At 40.2% G+C, this 20,303-nt stretch overlaps 12 protein-coding genes across 12 annotated transcripts; 8 read left to right on the top strand and 4 right to left on the bottom strand.

Moving 5' to 3' along the window:
- Nucleotides 1-9: 9 nt before the first annotated feature.
- On the top strand, nucleotides 10-866 carry WALSEDRAFT_59600 (hypothetical protein). Its single transcript, XM_006956729.1, has 3 exons — nucleotides 10-65; nucleotides 117-468; nucleotides 516-866. Exons 1-3 carry the CDS (start codon nucleotides 29-31, stop codon nucleotides 817-819), a joined length of 693 nt encoding a protein of 230 aa, XP_006956791.1. The 5' UTR covers nucleotides 10-28; the 3' UTR covers nucleotides 820-866.
- Nucleotides 816-1,785, bottom strand: WALSEDRAFT_59599 (ribosomal protein S5 domain 2-like protein). The gene is made up of 4 exons (XM_006956728.1): nucleotides 1,633-1,785; nucleotides 1,401-1,588; nucleotides 1,134-1,352; nucleotides 816-1,081 (listed from the first exon to the last, which is right to left on the bottom strand). Exons 1-4 carry the CDS (start codon nucleotides 1,757-1,759, stop codon nucleotides 851-853), a joined length of 765 nt encoding a protein of 254 aa, XP_006956790.1. The 5' UTR covers nucleotides 1,760-1,785; the 3' UTR covers nucleotides 816-850.
- Nucleotides 1,786-1,821: 36 nt separating this feature from the next.
- Nucleotides 1,822-2,491, top strand: WALSEDRAFT_62775 (60S ribosomal protein L44; the record flags this gene model as incomplete). The annotated part of the gene is made up of 3 exons (XM_006956727.1): nucleotides 1,822-1,828; nucleotides 2,123-2,422; nucleotides 2,472-2,491. The coding sequence occupies 3 exons, from the start codon at nucleotides 1,822-1,824 to the stop codon at nucleotides 2,489-2,491; spliced, it is 327 nt and encodes a 108-aa protein (XP_006956789.1).
- Nucleotides 2,492-2,826: 335 nt separating this feature from the next.
- Nucleotides 2,827-3,873, bottom strand: WALSEDRAFT_27489 (UBC-like protein; the record flags this gene model as incomplete). Its single annotated transcript, XM_006956726.1, has 6 exons — nucleotides 2,827-3,320; nucleotides 3,362-3,469; nucleotides 3,515-3,557; nucleotides 3,605-3,689; nucleotides 3,731-3,822; nucleotides 3,871-3,873. 6 exons carry the CDS (start codon nucleotides 3,871-3,873, stop codon nucleotides 2,827-2,829), a joined length of 825 nt encoding a protein of 274 aa, XP_006956788.1.
- Nucleotides 3,874-3,925: 52 nt separating this feature from the next.
- On the top strand, nucleotides 3,926-6,657 carry WALSEDRAFT_35908 (hypothetical protein; the record flags this gene model as incomplete). The annotated part of the gene is made up of 3 exons (XM_006956725.1): nucleotides 3,926-4,288; nucleotides 4,334-4,901; nucleotides 4,948-6,657. Exons 1-3 carry the CDS (start codon nucleotides 3,990-3,992, stop codon nucleotides 6,655-6,657), a joined length of 2,577 nt encoding a protein of 858 aa, XP_006956787.1. The 5' UTR covers nucleotides 3,926-3,989.
- A 31-nt stretch (nucleotides 6,658-6,688) lies between these two features.
- Nucleotides 6,689-7,979, bottom strand: WALSEDRAFT_35907 (hypothetical protein; the record flags this gene model as incomplete). The annotated part of the gene is made up of 6 exons (XM_006956724.1): nucleotides 6,689-7,095; nucleotides 7,136-7,316; nucleotides 7,358-7,468; nucleotides 7,512-7,660; nucleotides 7,708-7,816; nucleotides 7,866-7,979. The coding sequence occupies 6 exons, from the start codon at nucleotides 7,974-7,976 to the stop codon at nucleotides 6,689-6,691; spliced, it is 1,068 nt and encodes a 355-aa protein (XP_006956786.1).
- An 18-nt stretch (nucleotides 7,980-7,997) lies between these two features.
- WALSEDRAFT_59597 (MFS general substrate transporter) lies at nucleotides 7,998-9,864 on the bottom strand. The gene is made up of 4 exons (XM_006956723.1): nucleotides 9,553-9,864; nucleotides 9,110-9,511; nucleotides 9,006-9,060; nucleotides 7,998-8,963 (listed from the first exon to the last, which is right to left on the bottom strand). The coding sequence occupies exons 1-4, from the start codon at nucleotides 9,741-9,743 to the stop codon at nucleotides 8,070-8,072; spliced, it is 1,542 nt and encodes a 513-aa protein (XP_006956785.1). The 5' UTR covers nucleotides 9,744-9,864; the 3' UTR covers nucleotides 7,998-8,069.
- Nucleotides 9,865-10,305: 441 nt separating this feature from the next.
- WALSEDRAFT_31490 (histone-fold-containing protein) lies at nucleotides 10,306-10,785 on the top strand (the record flags this gene model as incomplete). The annotated part of the gene is made up of 1 exon (XM_006956722.1): nucleotides 10,306-10,785. A coding segment is annotated over one exon (418 nt), but the record flags the coding sequence as incomplete, so codon positions are not given.
- A 156-nt stretch (nucleotides 10,786-10,941) lies between these two features.
- Nucleotides 10,942-13,050, top strand: WALSEDRAFT_59594 (hypothetical protein). Its single transcript, XM_006956721.1, has 7 exons — nucleotides 10,942-11,020; nucleotides 11,069-11,114; nucleotides 11,163-11,179; nucleotides 11,226-11,383; nucleotides 11,433-11,620; nucleotides 11,666-11,738; nucleotides 11,783-13,050. Exons 1-7 carry the CDS (start codon nucleotides 10,961-10,963, stop codon nucleotides 13,005-13,007), a joined length of 1,767 nt encoding a protein of 588 aa, XP_006956783.1. The 5' UTR covers nucleotides 10,942-10,960; the 3' UTR covers nucleotides 13,008-13,050.
- Nucleotides 13,051-13,053: 3 nt separating this feature from the next.
- On the top strand, nucleotides 13,054-13,934 carry WALSEDRAFT_53652 (rotamase H; the record flags this gene model as incomplete). The annotated part of the gene is made up of 8 exons (XM_006956720.1): nucleotides 13,054-13,145; nucleotides 13,190-13,231; nucleotides 13,281-13,325; nucleotides 13,372-13,376; nucleotides 13,484-13,548; nucleotides 13,595-13,675; nucleotides 13,726-13,873; nucleotides 13,918-13,934. The coding sequence occupies 8 exons, from the start codon at nucleotides 13,054-13,056 to the stop codon at nucleotides 13,932-13,934; spliced, it is 495 nt and encodes a 164-aa protein (XP_006956782.1).
- A 336-nt stretch (nucleotides 13,935-14,270) lies between these two features.
- WALSEDRAFT_31487 (WD40 repeat-like protein) lies at nucleotides 14,271-18,965 on the top strand. The gene is made up of 6 exons (XM_006956719.1): nucleotides 14,271-14,496; nucleotides 14,543-15,059; nucleotides 15,110-15,196; nucleotides 15,243-17,958; nucleotides 18,008-18,633; nucleotides 18,682-18,965. The coding sequence occupies exons 1-6, from the start codon at nucleotides 14,306-14,308 to the stop codon at nucleotides 18,925-18,927; spliced, it is 4,383 nt and encodes a 1,460-aa protein (XP_006956781.1). The 5' UTR covers nucleotides 14,271-14,305; the 3' UTR covers nucleotides 18,928-18,965.
- A 330-nt stretch (nucleotides 18,966-19,295) lies between these two features.
- On the top strand, nucleotides 19,296-19,869 carry WALSEDRAFT_67659 (hypothetical protein; the record flags this gene model as incomplete). The annotated part of the gene is made up of 4 exons (XM_006956718.1): nucleotides 19,296-19,309; nucleotides 19,521-19,562; nucleotides 19,608-19,709; nucleotides 19,758-19,869. The coding sequence occupies 4 exons, from the start codon at nucleotides 19,296-19,298 to the stop codon at nucleotides 19,825-19,827; spliced, it is 228 nt and encodes a 75-aa protein (XP_006956780.1). The 3' UTR covers nucleotides 19,828-19,869.
- Between the last annotated feature and the right edge of the window lie 434 nt (nucleotides 19,870-20,303).

The raw sequence follows: 20,303 nt of genomic DNA, 5'->3' as shown, positions 1-20,303 counted from the left end.
TCCTTCTTCGTTGTTGACGATCAAGAAGATGGCCCAAATGAATCCATTTACGGTGGCAGAAGAGGGTGTGTGTATATGATATAAGACAGCATAGTCTGAAATTTATCTCTCTATAGATAATATAATACAAGCTAGATTATCTAATGACGAGAAGGGGCTACGACAACTATCAAAGCGTCTATTCAACTCTAAGAGCCAGCAAGATTATCAATCTACATTGATAGAATTGCAGAGATTTAAGTTGCAAATGAATAGATCACACCTCTTTGAGTCAGCGATACGGGTACAGTCTATAGAAGCAGAAGCTGAGAGGGAGAGGATGGAAGAGGAATGTAACTCTATCGTAGAGCAAAATAAGCAGCTCTTATTTGAACTTGAGCAGGCGCAATTAGATAGACAGCGTAAAATGGAATATGATGCCCTCGCCTCTGAGATACTCGGATACCCATCCAGAGACGATAGTTCACAGTGAGTATCATAGTTTATATACAATGCTCTTCTTACACTTTATTTAGAGCTATAGACGCGCTAGAAAACTCAATCAGACAACTCCATGAAACAAAGGAACTCCAGAGAAACACATTTTCAAAGCGTGCTGTCACTTTTGCAGAGATATTGGACGCCTGTGAGCGACTGAGAGGCGATGTCGGTGCTGAAGCTGAAGAAGGAAGACGGAGAGCACTCCTCGAAATGGAACTCGAAGGTGAAGCTGAACAACAACCCCAGAAATCTAAACTAGATCCAAGCGCTGCCGTATTCGAGCCTACTCAATCAAAGAAAGCTGACCTAGAGGAAGGCGAAGAGGACGAAGAGCAGTAGGAATAAGTTATTTATGTATTATTATAGTAATCTATGCATTTGTCTCATTCATCAATGTCTTTGCTATCAGCGTGTGGATATTTCGTGAAGCACTTTCTGTAATCTGCAACGCCTGCTTATATTGATTAATATCAAGTGTACCAGCTTGCCAAATGTGGGCTATTTGAGTAAGGGCGGGAAGTGTACAGACAGTCATGACAGCTTTTGCGTATTTAACTTCTGAAGGTGATGGATCAAGTAGCATCTCGTCCTCCTTAAACGCCTATTGTTAGTGTTAGAATCTGCCTTAGACGTGATTATACGCAATAACGTACAACTGTTGCGCCAACTACCAAACCGTTCATTTCTAATCCAGAGCTGGCGAGTGCCGTACCTGCAGCTGTTGTTATATTAGCAAGTAAACCGAAATCAAGAGAATCATCCTGTATGATCGTAACGAATAGGTCTATTTGCATCTTCTCGTAATTTTCCAGTCTCAAGCTTGGTAAGAGTGCTTGAGTAACCTGACTGCTGAGGTGTGTTGCTTCTAATTCCTTGTTTGTATGTTAGAATGTGATCATTCAGTATCATAGAAGACAAACCTTAACAGGATCACGTCGTATACTTGAACTGAAGGGTGCATGTTTTATCTCTACGTTTAATTTTCCAGTCGATGAGTATGGTGCGTTCTTTATCTGTTTAGGACCGTAAACTGCACAGGCGATCTTCGTATTTCCGCACTCGATATAAGTCGATCCTGAAGCTGAAGAGATCAAGCCCGGTTTTATAACTATGGCGTATTAGAGTATCTCCCAAATAGATTGTGAAACCCACAAACTGGTCTCAATTCGTCATTCTTGCGAGTTGAACGCTCATTCAGGTGCTTAACATGACTGCTATTCTCATATATAAGTTCATGTGTCGCTTCTGGACCGTTTATCCTCCTCCTATCGAAATTCATTGTTTAGCTTATCTGAGATGATGATGGTAGAGAAGAAAGAGGAAACGATAGAGATATGAGAGATGGATGGTAGGAATAACACAATAATATACGATAAATTCGTCTATGGACGCCATCTCTCGTCTTCCCTCTTTGTGGGATAACAACGAGAGAATAAAATGTATTAAGGAAATAAAGTATAAAATAAAGAAATATATTAATGAATACTCTAAAAATTTTTATTATCTCTTGATTTATTGAGTTGAACAATTTTTAATTCATTGCTCTCATCGTAGTATTTTTTGAAGGCCTCTCTTCGAGTGACAACGACGTGAAAAGAGTGGGTTATTAGAGAATAATAGGAAATTTCTAATAAATCTCCAGTGGTCAACATCCCAAAGACACGCCGCACCTACTGCAAGGGCAAGCAATGCCGTAAGCACACTCCACACAAGGTCACCCAATACAAGAAGGGTAAGGACTCTATCTACGCCCAAGGTAAACGTCGTTACGACAGAAAGCAATCCGGTTTTGGTGGTCAAACTAAGCCAGTTTTCCACAAGAAGGCTAAGACTACCAAGAAGGTTGTTCTCCGTCTTGAATGCTCAGTTTGCAAGTACAAGATGCAACTCTCCCTCAAGAGATGTAAGAACTTCGAACTTGGTGGTGAGAAGAAGCAAAAGGGTATGTTTTATCAGCCATCTTTGTATACAACACTCACGAATCCCCCTAGGTGCTGCTTTGAACTTCTAGATTGGTGTTCTTTGTCGATTTTTGAACCACTTTTGGTACGTTTTTGTTCATTAAATGAATGTCTTTCATTCTTATCCTTCTTTAGTGTTTTCAGGAACTTTCAGACTTGTACACCTTGATGAAATTTTTTAAGGCATTGGTACGGCTATTTTCTCGTTTGCTACTATTGTGTTGAAGGTTTTTGTGTATTCTACAACACTCGTTAAACTCCCGTGACTTTATCAAGCAACAAAATTTTTACTACTAACAAATAAGCAGGTATTATTATTATTATTATCGTTATCATATAAGATACAACTTTCAATATGTGATTACAGCTCTGACTAATTGCTACCTTAGTCAGTTGCATTGTTTTTCACCTTAGCTCTGAACCTAGACATCGCACTTCCTTTCTTTGCTGGGGGTTTGACTCCTGTCGCTGGTGTATCACTAGTAGCTAATTTATTGCTTGAGTCTATGTTGCTGCTGCTCTCTTTCGTTTTTGGATCCGCGTTGTCCTTTATCGTCAGATTATTTAGAGATTTTTCCACCCCTTTAGTATCTGGATTGGACTTGCTAGATGGCTCAGTTTTAGTTTTAGTATTGTCATCATCTGTTGGCTTCTTTGGTATTACTACTTTCTGCTTTATTGAGTCAGCCAGTACCTCATCCAAGCTCTTCTGACCGTCAGTAGGATGTAGGAGCTCATCGAACACTTTGCTGAACTTGACATTTCTACTTCTATCTCTATTGAATGCCTTGCTTTCCCTTGCTAATCGTCTTCTCTCTTCATCGGAAGTCGTCATACCACCAGTTCCTACTGCATCCTCATTAAAGAAGGACAACAAACCTTTACGATTTAGAATATAAAGTTAGTTTAGTAACACCCACTTGTCAGTATAGTTGAGACTGATAACATTGGGTTCCATGTATCCTTGTGGAAATCACTAAACGATGTACATATACTTGTATTTGGTTTGAATCGTCCGCTTGGGGTGTCTAAACATCGTCAGTATTGTGTCTAAATCTTGAGTAGATATTTACGGAATTTGATATGCGGAGGCGAGAATGGGTAGTCCTTTGGAAACTAAAGCTAGCTTGAGTTGTTGTAATTTATTAAAAGCAACTACTCACCTCCAAAACACCGTGATACTCACCACCTTGATAAGGTGTATCCTCATTACCCAAAAATACAAAGTGCCAAATGAGAATATTAGACCTTACAATTAGTTTACCATATAATACACTCTACAAACTCACTCCTCTGGCCTGGCGTAAGTGTAAGGTGGACAACCTTCTAGCTGCATCGTTGCCAGCTCCTTCATGAGACGTTTTCTAGCAGCTGGACTGGCCTTATCAACGTTAACTATAGTTGTGAATATACTCTCTAGCTGACGTACCATATTTATTCTTCTACTTTGATGGTCTTCTCTCTTCAACGAACACCATTATACTCTCGAAAGGCCCCTTAAGTGGGCAACTTAAACTGTTCAGATTCACACATAGTCTAGCACCAAAGATGAAGTATCAATTAAATGTTATATCTACTCCTGCGAGCGATACAGAACAATCACTCTGTTTATTCTTCCCAAATGCTAGATATTTATTCGGTATTCCAGAAGCAACAACAAGAATGTGCATACAGAGGAAACAAGCGCTTAAAAAGCTTAGAGCAGCTTTTCTTTCACGCTCAACAGATGGCGGTTTGGCTGGACTGACGATGTCCTACGCTGATAGCACTGGACAGGGCACACTTAACGTTGGTGGACCAGAGGGTACATTACATAGAGTATCCGGTATGCGTTATTACAATAAGAGGTGAGAATTTATTATATATTATCTCAAAACTGATGAAATATGAAGAGATCATCTTAAAGTTAACGTATTGGAGAGTTTAATTGGCGATAGAAATGAAGATGCACTCTATTCTGATGAATTTGTAGATGTATACGCTGTCACTACGAATGAAGCCCGTGAAGCTCGCTCACGTACGCCAAGTTCATCAGGAAGTGATTCACCTTCAACAAGCCCGAGACGGAATAGTTTATCTTTTGAGGAGAGCTTAAAGTATAAGACGAGTATCATAAATGAAATATTCCCAGGTCTACCACTCAATCCAGATCAAGATGCTATGAAATTGGGTGGGGATGCCATTGAAGATATTCCATCAGGAAATGACGCCAAGTTGTCCCGGCGTTTGGCTAGATTGCCAGCACCTAGATATACGCGTCTAGATACTGCTGCCAGTTATGTCGTCATGGGTAAACCAATGAGAGGCAAATTTAACAATGAAATAGCAAATCAATTACAGGTCCCTGGTCCGCTTAGATCTAAACTGACCAAGAAGGAGAGTGTTAGTTACAAAACGAAGGATGGTACAGATGTGACTGTTTCACCTGAGCAGGTTATGGCACCTGATACAGATCCAACTGTGAGTAAAGCTTGTCAACTATATAGATTGTTAACAGGCTATTAAGGTATTCTTTGTACTCAACGTGCCTAATCTGAATCATGTCGATAGTCTTGTCAATTCACAAACATGGAAGAGGCATATGCAAACTAACAAACCTCACATTATCGTTCATAATATCGGATGGGGTGTCCTTGAAAATGAGAAGTACGTGGATTGGTTAAAATCATGGGGAACCGCAACGCATCATCTTATATCATCCCCTGAATACACTCCAAACAATATCTCTTTACCTTCATCATTCTTGTCAGTGAAAAGAGCTAGTCACTTGTCTGAAGTATTCAAGACGCCGCTTTATTCTCTCGACGCGCCACGAAAATTGCCTGAATCGCTCACTTCTGAAGTTAACATAGAAATATTAGACAAACATCACTTGGCGGAGCTCAACCCACCGCAAGCTCCAGCAATTGAACCAACGTTAATGAGTGGCTTACCACCAGGCTTCGATATACATGAAGATACCAGCGAAGAAGATCTTTTAAAACAAGGTTTGACTGACAAATCATGGGAAAACTACTCGAAAGCTTGCGAAGCAATTAAGAAAGAGGTAGCCGGCTTGACACCACCAGAAGAACAACCTGGTGATGATGTCGTTGTTACTACTTTAGGTACCGGTAGTGCTTTGCCTTCTAAGTATCGTAACGTATCTTCAACTTTGTTGCAAACTCCATATGGTCATATCCTACTTGACGCTGGTGAAGGCACCTGGGGTCAGCTTAGTAGAAGATTCGGTGATCGTTCAAGACAAACACTACCAAGAGATGGCGAGGAAGATGCATGGGATGTGCTTAGAAACACCAAAGTCATTTACTTGAGTCATGTCCATGCCGATCATCACATAGGGTTAGCTAAGTTGCTTTTACTCAGAGCCAAAGCAGTAAAACAAGACAATCCAGTGACAATCATCTGTAATCATCTCATACGTACATACCTTCTCGAGCAAAACGAATTAGAGTATTTAGGTATTGGAAAGAAGGTTAAATTTGTCGATACAGAAGCTTTACTTTATAATAAAGATACTAATGTTGATTTAACGGGATGGAAAAAATTGCAAATGGAGGAAGCAACGACGAATTTGAATTCACTCCGTCAAACTCTCAATCTTAAAGACGTTAAAACGGCTTTGGTAAAGCATAGATGTAAATGTCATGGTGGTATCTTCGAAAGTAATGATGGATGGAAGGTAGTATACTCAGGGGATACGATGCCATGTGATAGTCTCGTGGAAGCTGGTAAAGATGCCACATTGCTGATACATGAAGCAACAATGGAGGATGGATTAGAAGAGACTGCAAAAGCTAAGGGACATTCAACAATTGGACAAGCAATTGATATTGGGAAATCTATGAGTGCAAAGAAGATCCTTCTCACGCATTTCTCTCAACGTTACTCGAAATTGGCGCATTCTTCTGAATCTGAGAAAGGAACACATATTATTGCACACGCATTCGACTTACTCAGTTTACGAGTTGGTGACATGTGGAAGATGTCACATTACAATTCACCATTGTCATTCCTACTAGCTCAGGAAGCTGCTGGAGATGAAAGCGAAGATGCTACAGAAGAGCAAGCTGAAGATAATAACTCTGGCAAGAAAGCCAATAAGAAATCCAATAAGAAACAGAATAAGGAGAAACGTAAGCTCGATTCACCTAATAGTAAAGAGAGTAACAAAATCAATCAGCAAAGACAAAAGAAAAATAAAGTTGAACAGTAGAATAATATTTATACAACATGTATTTACTTTATTACAATAAAACTTTACGCAATTGCGTAACTTTAACTGGCTTGAGTGTGACCGGGCAACGATTATGTTTTTCAACATAGTCGAATAAGCTTTTGAAACTGTATACATACCCAGTTGGTGTTAGAGTAGCGTTCTCAAGTGGTTCACCGGTGAGTGGATCTATGCCATATCTAATATGTGCATCCTTGACCGCAGATTCTGGATGTTTGGTCAACTTCGCAGGCGGTGGCGTGCGAGAATCATTTGCTTTCTTGGCTTCTTCGTGCTGTAAACGAGGTGATTGGCTTGAATACCACCACTGAAGGAACTTCAAGATGAATAACGTCACTGGTAAGGCTGTCTTAAGAGATGATAGTAGGTAACTTGGTATTTTGCGTAGAAGTGACTTGTTATTAGATGATTTACTTGCTTGCATCTGAGATATATGTAAGTGTGTCAACTAACAAACATATGAGACACACCAAATCAGCTAGCGTCGCTCGACGGATATCTATATTCATCCATTGTAACCATGGTCGGTAGAATGGCGTAGAATTGAACATATAACGTAAGTTGTAGCTCAGAAGAATACTCTCGAGGGCTAGATTGGCGTAAGGATAGACCTTTTTAAACGTACGCTTGTATGTGCTCTAGAGACGTGTAAGATTGTATTGTGTACTATCATTCAAACCCATACCTCTTGTTGAGAATGCTCGCTATCTCTGAAAAGTTCTCCGGAAGTGTTACCGCCCCATATATCGTACAATTCCTTACTCTTTGTACGTAAATATGGTACACCAACCTAATAATAATGAGAAACGGTATATCACATAGTAACTGCATACCAAAAACACCAAAGAGCCGTATATTTGGCCTTTTGTGAGCTTATCGAATGCTTGATGATGCTTATCTAAATATGGAGAAGAATGCGTAGGCTCAAAAGCCGGTCTGTTACGCCTCTTGAGACCATAAAAAGACTCGGTGAATGATGCGTCTGTTAGATCTCATTAGGTGTACTTATACTGCATGTGATGCACCCACTCTGCGTCCGAAGATAGTGCGATTCAACGATCAGCATAATTAGTGCATAGAATTCCTCATGCTTATTCACTAATCTGAGTAAGTACCGTGGATATCTTGTAGCTAGAATCTGTCGGTAATTGAGCCGGTATATTCACGTTGTAGGTGAATAAACTCACAGATAGAACATATTTCACAGCAGGCTGTAGCAAATCTGTAAGCTCATCTTGAGCAAACAGTTCAAATAGCGATGGTCTCTCTGTGTATGACGATTGCAGTTGATAGTCCATATCAAAGAAGGTGAGGTAAATGATACTATACATTTTGTTACAAATAAGTAGTTGAAAACAATGCATAAGTGAAAATATCCGAGTATTCCTTGCTTACTTTGATTCTCTAATTACAGACTGATTTCCAATCTCTTCCTCTATAGGGCTTCCTAGTGGTGAACTGTCTGTTGAAGACGCTTTTGAGTGGTTACTTTCTGGTCCTTTGATTTCGTACATCAGGATAGGTACGTTCGTATCTTTCAATCCAGATGCAGTTGGGTCCTTTTTAGCGAGTATTTTCCAGACAAAGCAGCCGACAATTGAGGCAAATGCATATGCTGCTGCTGCTTTGTATCCGATTCTATAATTTGGCGCCTCAGATGCTGGATATATGAAAATATTCTGGAATGAGTCTATAGCATTAACAACGCATACACCTAATCCAATGTAAATCGTGCGCATCTCTGTATTTTGCTTCCCGATTGTATCACTCATCCATGCTACAATCAACGGTCCTGCTGAATTGGAGAGGTATAAGAAGTAATATGCAAACATTTTCAAACCGAAGCTTTTTGGCCAGGTTGATAGAATGATGGTTCCCACAAGGATAGTGATTTGTTGAGCAACAATGTAGCGGCATCTACGTTGATGTATATCCGATAGATATGCCCATATAAGCATAAACACTATCTGGACTACGTATCCTCCGATTGGTATAGCAGTAACTTGATTGTTTGAAAATCTCTTACTTCCATCCTCATTCGTGAGCGACTTAAGGAAAAGAGAGAGCCAAGTATTAGAATCCTGAGAGAAACTCCATACAGCGTACGTCAGTGTAAATGCATATGTTATCCAGCTCGTAAGTGCTTTCCTTATCAGGATATAGAATTGCCTGAATGTCAATTTTACCGGCTTTCTAAAGCCTGTCCTAAGGAAACGTTCTTCAGCTATTTCTCGCATATTGCTCGTCATCCAGAGAGCGTGCGATTCTTGTAAAGCATCAGGTATCTATTTACGTCAGCGATATTAATATCAGTGATAATGTCTTACCATAAAATAACCTGAGATTGCAATTATGACTGTGATAATTCCATTCCAAATGAAGCTTTTTCGTTGTCAGGCCAGTTGGTTTACTCATAGATATATATACTTACAGCCATCGCCATCCCGCGAGACCCTGTACACCATCCATACCCTCATTAATTGCAATCTGAAGACTGCTCGTGAAGATATTGGCTAGCGGATAACTCGTTCCAAAAATACTCAGTCTCTTGGCCAACTCGGAGGATCTATACCAGTAGACAATGAGCGTCATTAAACCCGCATAGCTGCTAGCTTCACATATTCCTATTATAAAGCGAAGACCATAAACTACTTTAGCGCTGTCAGCTACGGCGATGACTGCCGTTGCTATACCCCAGATCAGTTCCAGAGTGGGCAACCAATAAGAGACACGAATTATATTAGACGCTAAGATTGCTTCTGATATTGGAATAAACACACCATATCCAATTCTGTAAAACGTATTGAAATAGTTGAGCTCGTCACCATATAGACTGACAGGTTAGATATGATTACACCATAAGGCGATACTCACTTAAGATCTTCCTGCATTCCATTGACATACGCAGTTTTATAATTGGAGGAATCGATCTGTTTGGTTAGATAGCTTAGATATGCCCATGTCAAGAAATAGACGTCTAAACGAGTAACAAACGCTCTATTGCACTTGCACCAAGCCTTGTCGCTCTCGCTTGAATTAAAACTTGGTTTTTTGCTAACTTGCATGTCGATCAAAAAGAGAAGGTTTGGTTATCAGTGAATTTGTAACTGACTGCTATGGTAATCCGAGCTCAGAGATGAGAAGTCCGAGTATATATATAGAAATGCATGCAGAAATACATATGGGGAAACAATAGCGAAGTTGAAATATATTGTCAATGCCAATATAATCATACATTCATTTTTAGTACATGTGTAACAACATTAAAAATTTCGCGGTAATAAATGTATTCATTAATTACATCGTTCGACGCGCATAAATTTACTGATTATTTCTATATCACGATTGTACATTTTTGAGCGTATTTGATGTATTTTTTGGAATATTCAAATAGCTGCCCTCCTCATGTCGATTCGCCTCTACAATAAATAATTCGACTACGAAACGCGCATTTTGTGGATCAAATCACAAAATAGTTCATGCGCATCTCATCTGATCTTTCGATTTTGAATTTTTCTCAAATAATCGTCTCATTCCGTTTCCTCTCTTCATCTTCTACCCCCATCATCTAAATGTGAGTCTGAAATGCAAATTTTATGTGGCAAAATATTAATTAAAAATTTATAGGGCAAGAACAAAGCAAACAGCACGTAAATCAACTGGTGGTAAAGCCCCACGTAAGCAACTCGCCACTAAGGCAGCAAGAAAGACAGCCGCACCAACCCAAGCTGCCGGTGGTGTCAAGAAGCCACACCGTTATAAGCCAGGTACCGTCGCTCTCAGAGAAATCAGACGTTACCAAAAGTCTACCGAATTGCTCATTCGTAAACTTCCTTTCCAACGTTTGGTAAGAGAAATTGCACAAGACTACAAGACAGACTTGCGTTTCCAATCTTCTGCTATCGGTGCACTCCAAGAAGCAAGTGAAGCATACCTCGTCTCACTCTTCGAAGACACCAACTTGGCTGCTATTCACGCTAAGAGAGTCACCATCCAACCAAAGGATGTTCAACTCGCCCGCAGACTCCGCGGTGAACGCTCATAAGTAGCAAATTAGCTGTCGATTTCTATTGTTTCAGTAATTGTAATCTATTGAATGTATTTAAGTTGGTTTATTTCTTTTATTTTGACATTGACATCGTTCTGCCGATAAAGTTGTAAGACACGCATAATACAGTAATACTATGAAAAAGAATTGTAACGTTATCATATATATACAATCATTATATTAAGATATACATCATAAATTGAGACTTGATCATCGTCATCTCGAACATCCACCATGAGTTCCTTTGGTAAAGAAAACAATTCAGAAATAGATGTGAACGGGAGAAATATGAGGGTAAGTACTTCGTCGAATATTAGTAATAAGGTTTCTTACTTCAAATAGTCCCATTATAAACCCCGTGTATCATACTATTATAGCAAAGGAGTTGGTATGTAGAACAACCTAGCAATTTGTGTACAATTTTAACAATATATAGGTGACTATCACTACGGAGTTAGTGCACACTATTTAATTATACATTTACTTAACTGTTCCCCAGGAGAAGCATCCTATGAAACCACATAGACTTGCGCTAACAAATAGTCTCGTTTTGGGATACGGTATGCACAAATATATGGAAATTTATGAACCGCAAAGGGCTACAAGAGAAGAAATCTGTGAATTCCATGACGAAGATTACATTGACTTCCTATCAAGGTAAATTTTTCAACAGTACACTGATAGAGCTATTTTAACGAATTTTAAGGCTCTCATCACCTCCAACGCCAACTATGATAAACCTAATGAAGCAATTTAATATGACGGACGACTGTCCTGCTTTTCCGAATTTATACGATTTCTGTCAACAATACGCAGGGGCGAGTTTATTAGGTGCTCGACATATTACTTCTCAGCGCTCTGATATTGCCATCAATTGGACTGGTGGTTTGCACCGTAAGATATCGTCATTATGAAGTCCGATTCTGATATAATCCTTAGACGCCCACAAAGCTGAAGCTAGTGGATTCTGTTATGTTAATGACATCGTATTGGCAATTTTGGAATTATTGAGGTGCGTTCTATAGCATCGTCGAGGTGACTGCTAAAATCCTTAAGATTCCATCCACGCGTATTATATATTGATATTGATATTCACCACGGTGATGGTGTACAAGAAGCTTTCTATAATTCAAACAGAGTTATGACCGTCTCGTTCCACAAGTACACAGGTGATTTCTTCCCTGGTACAGGTGCCTTATCAGAAACAGGCCAAGGTGCTGGCAAACATTTCTCATTGAATGTTCCTTTACAAGATGGTATTGATGATTACTCATACGTCGCATTATTCAAGAATGTTATGTCATCGACGATAGAAAGTTATAGACCTTCAGCCATTTTGTTACAATGTGGAGCAGATAGTTTAGGGTGTGACAGACTAGGTGCATTTAATTTATCTATCAAAGCACACGGTGAGTGTGTTCAATACATAAAGAGTTGGGGTATTCCACTTATGGTAGTTGGTGGAGGTGGATATACGATTAGGAATGTTTCTCGATGCTGGGCATACGAGACATCTGTTCTTCTTAATATGGGTGTTAATGATACATTACCACAAACAAGCTATGATGAATACTTCGCACCTGATTATGTCTTACATCCACCAATAGTAACTAAAGTAGAGAATCAGAATTCGAAAGCAAGTCTAGAAAGATTAGTCATAAATTGTAGAGAACATCTGCGGTATTTAAATGGTGCCCCAAGTGTACAGATGCAGGAAATACCACCGGATATTGCGAAATCGATGGATACTGCTGAATTAAGCCTGGACGAGAGGAATGAATTGAACTATGGACAGACGAATGGAAGTGAAGTAAGACATCCAGATAGTCACACGTCGAATAATGAGTATTACGATGATGAAGTAGATCAAGACGCCTTGAATGTCGAACAAGTTGAACTATCTAGATTAGCTGAGGAGGTGGAAGAAGATAACGAGATTAGAGAAAACGGTGAAGCTATGGAAGGGGTTGAACGTGTAGAAGCTGCTCAACCTCTTACTCAAACTGACGATGCAGATATTCCTCAAGGGTATGAAACTGACTCTGTCCCCCAAACTTCTGAGAATGTGTCACAAGCTGCCGAAGAAGGCGCCATCCCACAACCTATGCAAGCTGAATTTGTTCCACAACCTATAGAACCTCCTCCAGCTCCTCAAGTGGTCGGAACTACCCCAGCTTCAGTCGATAACGAAGTACCACAGACAGTTCAAGTCAAAACGGAAGTAATGTGGCCAGAAAACACATCTACGGCAGTAAAATCTGAACCAGACAGTACTAGTTAGGTTTATATTTGTAAATTATTGTATAAATGCTCCTTTAATCGCTACAATGACAAGACCAGTTGTATTCTTTGACGTTGCCCTTGGGGAATCAGCGTTGGGTAGAATTAAGATTGAATTGTTTAATGATATAACGCCAAAGTAAATTGTCTTATCAACTTCGCGTTCTTCTAACGTCATTGCAGAACTGCTGAGAACTTCAGACAGCTTTGTACAGGTGAACAAAGGTGTGATAAATTAAAGACGTAATGAACAGTCCTATTAAAGCTTTATTAGAGTAGGAAATGTACCACAAGGTTACAAGAATTCGACATTTCACAGGTGCGTTAGATTTAGATGCATAGAGAAATACTAATCTCGTGTAGAGTGTAGGTGTATATGAATAGAGAATTATAGTCTGAAGGTTTCTAGTATTAAGGACTTTATGGTTCAATAAGTAACCTCTCTAGAGGGTCAACGGAATCTAATAGCTCGTACAGGTGGAGATTTCCTGAATGGAGATGGTACAGGTAGTTACAGTATATACGGTGGTGCTAAGTTTCAGGTTGGTAGACTGTATTCATATGGACATACCTCATATTACTCCCAAGGATGAAAATTTCACAGTGAAGCATGATCAGCCTGGATTATTATCGATGGCTAACTCAGGACCTAATACGAATGGATGTCAGGTATGTACATAGCCATATAAGCCTCAGACAGTGCTCAATCAGTACGAAAGTTCTTCATAACATGCAAAGAGACACCATTCTTAGATGGAAAACACACCGTTTTTGGTAAAGTGACAGAGGGAATGCTCACACTCCGCAAGATAGAGAACGTACAGACAGGTGCTAACAACAAGCCAAAATTGCCAGTTAGAATAACGCGTATGTATAACAAGAGTAGTAATAACTAACTAATAATAATACAGAATGCGGTGAAATGTAAAATTAATTTATCAAATTATCGTTATCCTTCTCTACGTAGTAGTTCCCTTGACTGTCCGTTTTGACTTTCGCTGTAACTTCAACTGCGGGTGTATTTGTACAGCTGTTTGTGCATTAGTGAGGCTATAGAAGTTATAGTGATACCAACATCATAAAGAACCTCCGTAAAGGGTAGCATTGGAATTCATCGTGTTTTTGTAGACAATTGTATTGTAATATTTGCTTTAAAGTACATTCATTTTTATCTTCCTTAATATAGTCCCCTTTCTTCGCCCAGTTGGGTATATCAATAGTTGGCATCTACACCTGACGTGGCTCCAGCTTCTTGAACTCACGACATCAAGAAAGAATAAAATATAAAATAAACGAGAGATGCCACATACGAGCATCATAAGAACTTCAACTTTCGCTTGGTCCCCGTTTTCTAATGGCTGCACTATCGCTACTGGTACTGTAGCAGGTGCATTGGACGAGAACTTCTCGAATGACGCTCAATTGGAATTATGGGACGCTTTCAGCTCTGAGACTCCTATCGTAAAGGGTTCCGTAACCACGAACTCACGGTATGTTTTATCTCGTTTCTAGTCACATCTACTCACTTTCACTCAGTTTCAACAGACTTGGCTGGGGACACGTAAATTCCAGCAGACCTAATGGTGTCATAGCCGCTGGTTTAGAATCTGGTGAAATTGCTATATGGGATCCTCAACTTATCGTCAATGACCCTACAAATTCATTATTGCACTCAAATAGCTCTCACACAGGTTCAGTTAAGGGCTTAGACTTCAATCAGCTACAATCTAATTTATTCGCTACTGGTGCTTCCCAGGGTGAGGTCTTCATTTGGGATTTGAATAACCCTTCAAAGCCATACCACCCTGGACCTAAATCACAAAAGTTAGAAGACATCACATCTACTGCTTGGAATGCTCAAGTCCCACATGTATTAGCAAGCTCATCTGATTCCGGCTATACCGTTGTATGGGATTTGAGACACAAGAAGGAGGTTGTCGGCATCAGTTACGGCGGTGGCGCTGGAACTATGGGTGGTCCTTTCGGAAACTCCTCTGCTATTACTCAACAAGGTAGACGTGGTATTAGTGCCGTTGCTTGGCATCCTGATAATGTGAGCATTTGTGACTATCTAATAGCAGACATAATCTAACAATTTTTAAGGCTACTCGACTTGTCACAGCTTCAGAAGATGATACCAGCCCTGTTATTATGTTATGGGATCTCAGAAATGCTAGAGCTCCAGAAAAGGTAAGACAAATGCAAATCAGGGAAATGTTTTACTCATCCATCTTAGATCCTTACCGGTCATGACAAGGGTGTACTCTCACTTTCCTGGTGCAGACAAGATCCTGATCTCCTTCTCTCCTCAGGTAAAGATAACAAAACATTAGCATGGAATCCAAACACCGGTGAAAACATCGGCGAGCTTCCAACTTCAAACAACTGGTCATTTGAGGTTGAATGGAATCACCGTAATCCAGATATCTTCGCGACTGCCTCATTTGATGGTACAATTGGTATTCACTCAATTCAGTCACAAACACCATCACCGGAATCAATCGCAGCAAATGTTCAACAAGCTATTGATCCAAATGATATCTTTGGAGCTGTCTCAGCTCAACAGGAAGCTGAACAAAATGCATTGAGAGCTCAACAATCATTTTCACTCAAGCAAGCACCAAAATGGTTACGTAGACCAACTTCTGTCGGATTCGGTTATGGTGGAAAGCTAGTAACTCTCAAGAATAATCTCGTGCAAATTCACCAATTATCCACTGAACCATCAATCCTTGAGCGTGCTAAGATCCTCAGTGAAGCTATCGATAGCCCAGATGGCGAATCTAAATTGATCAATCTTTGCCAATCACAAGTTGACAAGAATGGTGGTGACTGTGATACTTGGAAGGCACTTCACTCACTCTTTGAAGCTAACTCAAGGGATCAACTTGTTCAATTGCTCGGATTTAGCAAGGAAGAAGTTGCTAAACAGGTTCAAGCTGCAATTGATGCCTTCCCAAAACCAGCCGAACCAACAGTCGAGTCAACACAGATATCATCAATCACCAGTGACGCACCTGAAAAGGAATCAACAGTTTCTTTTGTTGAACCAGAATCTAAAGCTGAAGATGAAACCGCCGAAGAACCTAAAGAAGAAGAAAATAAGCCAGAAGAAACCAAACCAGAGGAATCTAAACCAGAGGAATCTACACCACAAGGGGAACCACAAGAATCTGCACCTGGTGATAGTCTTTTTGGTGATAGTAAACCAGATGGTGATGATTTCTTCAGATCAGTCGCAGTTGCATCAGAGTCAACACCACAAGCCGAAAATGTCGTTGTACCACACACAACTGCTGATGAATCTGTTGCTGCTACAGTCGGGTCACCAGGACCATCAAGTATCGCATCTGAAGCTATGAAAGCAAACACTTTCAAGATATATCCTTCCGAAGAATCTGAATCTGATCGTTTAATTACAAAAGCTTTAGTATTGGGAGATTTCGAATCGGCTGTTGAATTATGCTTGTCAACTGAAAGGTACGCGGATGCTATCTTATTAGCTGTCAAAGGTGGTTCAGAGCTGTTGGCAAAAACTCAAAAGAGTTACTTCCAACGTCAAACTGCTCATTTACCATACTTACGTTTATTCCAATCTATCGTATCAGATGATCTATCTGATATTGTTCAAAATGCTGATTTGAACGAATGGCAAGAAATCTTTGTTGTACTTTGCACTTTCGCAAAATCTGAAGAATTTGGCCAATTGGCAGAACAATTAGGTCAGCGTCTTGACTTCCAATACAGGGTTGCAGATGAAGCTGATAAACTGGGTGCTAAGAAGTATCGTACAAATGCTATTCTTTGTTACTTAGCCGCTGGTAAATTGGAAAGAGTTGTTAACATCTGGTCAGATGAAATGTTAGAGGAAGAATCAAGTGGTGTTGGCGAGCATACATCAAAGCAATCACAACATGCTCTAGCACTTCAAAGCTTTATCGAGAAGGTTACAATTTTCCAAAAAGCTACTGGATATGTTGACCAAGATTTGAATCAACCAACAGAATCACCAACTGTTGCAGCATCTGGTGTGAGAGTGTACAAACTCAGCACATTGTATGATCGTTACCACGAGTATGCCGAATTATTAGCATCACAAGGATTGGTTAAGGATGCTGTTAAGTATATCAACTTGACACCAGTGGATTACAAGGGTGCTGCAGGTGCATCAAGTGATGCCCAAACTGCTCGTGAAAGATTACTTATCGCTGCTTCAGATGAGTCGCAGAAGGAAGCTAGAAAAGCTGCTGCTGCAGAACAAGAAGCTCAACAAGAAGCTCAACAGCAAGCTCAAGCTGCTGCACAAGAGCAAATGAAAGCACAACAACCAGTGCAATCTACTAGTGCTTATGCTCCTGCATCTGTTGCTCAAGCTCCTTTGCAACAAGCTGCACCATCATACTCTTCACCATACGCACCTCAAACCAACAGCAATCCTTATGCACCACCAGCTCAAACACAAGCGTACAACCCATCAGCGCAACAGCAGACAGTACAACAACCACAAGCACCAACGTATGGAGGTTATGCGCCACCACCACAGCCTACTATGCATGCACCACCAGTAGCAACTAATCCATATGCTCCTGTTGTGCCTGCACCTACCACGGCTGCTGCAACTGCCGCTGACACTTATAATCCATACAATGCACCAGCGGGAGTTGCACCACCAGTTTCAGTACCAGAGCCAGCTACATCACAAACATTGCCACCACCACCACCACAACGTACTGCAGTGCCTGCATCTCAAAGAAGAGACCTTTCTGGATGGAATGACGCACCACCACCACCACCACCAAAGCGTGGTACAACACCATCAAATACTGGTAGCAGAGCTTCTCCAATAGTGCAACCGTTGACTAGCCCATTCCCTAACTCGTCACCAGTGCCGACTCCAGGTATCGGTGGACCACCGCAAGCGGGATCACTGGTACCACCTCCACCAAAAGCCGGTAAGTAGGGAAAGTATAAATGAAAATGAATACTAATAGATGGTTTTAGGTACTAAGAGCATGCCACCACCACCTCCAGCAGCATCTTCAATACCACCACCACCACCAAAAGCTCCACCAGCAGCAGGTCCACCAATGACATCTCCTATGGTATCTGCACCAGCAATGGCACCACCACCTGCTACAGGTCCACCAATGACCGCACCACCAGCGGCTGTTCCACCACCACCACCAGCAGGACCACCAGCGGGTAGGATGATGAGTCCATCATTTGGTCAGCAAGCTCAAACACCTCAACCACCAGCGGGACCACCACAGGTGCAATCATTTGGTGCAATGGCAAATGGTATACAAAGACCAGGTTCAGTGAATGCAGGCGGCTATAGGCAGACACCACCACCACCACCACCCCACCTTGTGCAACAAGCAATGCAACAACAACAACAACAAAGAAGTGTGATTAGTCCACCACCAGTTTCTAGTCCACCGGTTTCAAATGTTGCAGCATACACAGTTTCAAGACCAGGTAGTGTTGCTAGTACGAGAGTGAGCGAAGCACCAGCTCAACCATCATTCCCACCAGGTGACCGCAGTCATATACCACCAGCTGACAGAATAATATTTGAAAGTCTGTCACGAGAGATAGAGAAGGCAAAATCAAGGTCAATGGCGCAGGTGAGTGAAGTGTTTTATATGATATTTTGTTTACTAATGTTGATATAGCCACAAACTAAGAGGATGGTAGATGATACACAAAATCGTCTGAATGCCTTGTTTGACAGTTTAAATGCTCAGACAGTAGAATCGCAAGCTGTTTTGAATAACTTGCGTAACGTCAGTCAAGCACTATCAGCTCAAGATTACAATACTGCAATGAAGATTACATTGGAAATTATGGGATCTGGCGAAGCAGATATGAGATGGGCATTAGGTTTGAAACAATTGATTAGATTGACTGGTCAAGCTTAATTTTCTTGAATTTCAATATTTGTATACGAAAATAACTATTTTTCTATTTTTTATTTTTGAGATATAAATTTCCTAGAATAGAGGTGAGGCTTCTTTACTCATTTCGTTGAAGATTATTGTGTTGGTTTGTTAGCATCAACTACTTACCAACCTATCATTCTTCATAGAGTAATTGGAGATTCACTGAAAGTGTCTGCTATTGTTTTATAGATGTTCGATCACTTCAAAAACTCTCCGTATATTCTTTCATTGTTGGTTGTTAGATAGATAGATATATTATGCTTTATATTACATTCACGTGTGCATTTCTGTAGCTATTTCATACCTTTTCACTTTCGGAGTTGTACGCACAGTCATCTAGACTAAAGATGAGAGATGCGATGTAAGATTAAATCTATTCATTCAAATAAAAACCTATGAGTTAGAGTTTGACAATAAATCCACATTTTGTACTCCATCTCATATATCATTTCGTTCATTCAAACTATCATCTCTAAAATGTCATAGTAAGTTAATATTAGCGGGATAAATAAATATCAAAAATATATTTAAACTATCCCGTAACCTTTGAAGCAGATACTAACAATATATAGCCAAATATTTGGACAAAAAGTTTTGAATGAATACCTAGCACTGTGAGTGAAGCTCTATATAATATAGACCAATCTAATTAATCATAGCGGTACTATCGGTCTCACTGGTGGAATTGCATACTTAGCATCTTCCGGTGAAAGCAAGCCAAAGCCAGCTCCAGTTGCAGCTGCAGGTAGCGCCGAACCATCGTAAGTGCGACAATATCTCTACAAGATTATATACTAAATAAACAACAGAAAGGAAGAAAACGAATTCATCCAAAACTTCGTAGCTGAGTTTGAGAAATCGGAGAAGGAGGGCAAGTAAAAAGTGATGAATGTAGTTTAATGATATTAGATTACAATGCAATTATTCGATCATCTATGCAACATAATGTGGTATTTCTAGCTTTGCAGTTTGATTAGTTCTTCCATTGGTAGATCTCCCTGTTGTGTTTTTTAACGAGATGGTAACTAACAGTAGTTCTACTCACCTTCCATACTTCACCCAATGCGGCATCGTATATATCAACCGTGTATACACCTCTAGCTATCTGATAATAAGCCAGAATGTGGGCGTCTGGACCTACAACTATGTGAGTTTCTAAAGAAAAGATAAGGGAGTTTGAATACACACCCAAATATTGATCTTTACGCGGTTTACCTATGCCATCATCTGATACGTAATTCTATGTCTCTTTAACGGTCTATGTCTTGTTTGTTATCGTAAAACTTACTCGCAATGCGTAATCCCATGAACAATGTTGAGAGTAATGTAAATATATAAACTTATGTAGATTTGTA

Source organism: Wallemia mellicola (genome assembly GCF_000263375.1).
Source record: "Wallemia mellicola CBS 633.66 unplaced genomic scaffold WALSEscaffold_3, whole genome shotgun sequence".
NCBI classification, from domain to species: Eukaryota; Fungi; Basidiomycota; class Wallemiomycetes; order Wallemiales; family Wallemiaceae; genus Wallemia; species Wallemia mellicola.
This window is presented reverse-complemented; position numbering and strand designations above follow the sequence as displayed.

Coding starts and splice junctions, on each gene's coding strand:
- WALSEDRAFT_59600 (XM_006956729.1), top strand. CDS start 29: ATGGCCCAAATGAATCCATTTACGGTGGCAGAAGAGG. Junction 66..116: donor ATTTACGGTGGCAGAAGAGG/GTGTGTGTATAT, acceptor ATCTCTCTATAG/ATAATATAATACAAGCTAGA. Junction 469..515: donor TCCAGAGACGATAGTTCACA/GTGAGTATCATA, acceptor CACTTTATTTAG/AGCTATAGACGCGCTAGAAA.
- WALSEDRAFT_59599 (XM_006956728.1), bottom strand. CDS start 1,759: ATGAATTTCGATAGGAGGAGGATAAACGGTCCAGAAGCGACACATGAA. Junction 1,589..1,632: donor TGACGAATTGAGACCAGTTT/GTGGGTTTCACA, acceptor AATACGCCATAG/TTATAAAACCGGGCTTGATC. Junction 1,082..1,133: donor TGGTAGTTGGCGCAACAGTT/GTACGTTATTGC, acceptor CACTAACAATAG/GCGTTTAAGGAGGACGAGAT.
- WALSEDRAFT_59597 (XM_006956723.1), bottom strand. CDS start 9,743: ATGCAAGTTAGCAAAAAACCAAGTTTTAATTCAAGCGAGAGCGACAAG. Junction 9,512..9,552: donor GGAATGCAGGAAGATCTTAA/GTGAGTATCGCC, acceptor CTAACCTGTCAG/TCTATATGGTGACGAGCTCA. Junction 9,061..9,109: donor CTCGCGGGATGGCGATGGCT/GTAAGTATATAT, acceptor ACAACGAAAAAG/CTTCATTTGGAATGGAATTA.
- WALSEDRAFT_59594 (XM_006956721.1), top strand. CDS start 10,961: ATGAGTTCCTTTGGTAAAGAAAACAATTCAGAAATAGATGTGAACGGG. Junction 11,021..11,068: donor TGAACGGGAGAAATATGAGG/GTAAGTACTTCG, acceptor TACTTCAAATAG/TCCCATTATAAACCCCGTGT. Junction 11,621..11,665: donor TTGGACTGGTGGTTTGCACC/GTAAGATATCGT, acceptor TATAATCCTTAG/ACGCCCACAAAGCTGAAGCT.
- WALSEDRAFT_31487 (XM_006956719.1), top strand. CDS start 14,306: ATGCCACATACGAGCATCATAAGAACTTCAACTTTCGCTTGGTCCCCG. Junction 14,497..14,542: donor TCCGTAACCACGAACTCACG/GTATGTTTTATC, acceptor ACTTTCACTCAG/TTTCAACAGACTTGGCTGGG. Junction 17,959..18,007: donor ACCACCTCCACCAAAAGCCG/GTAAGTAGGGAA, acceptor AGATGGTTTTAG/GTACTAAGAGCATGCCACCA.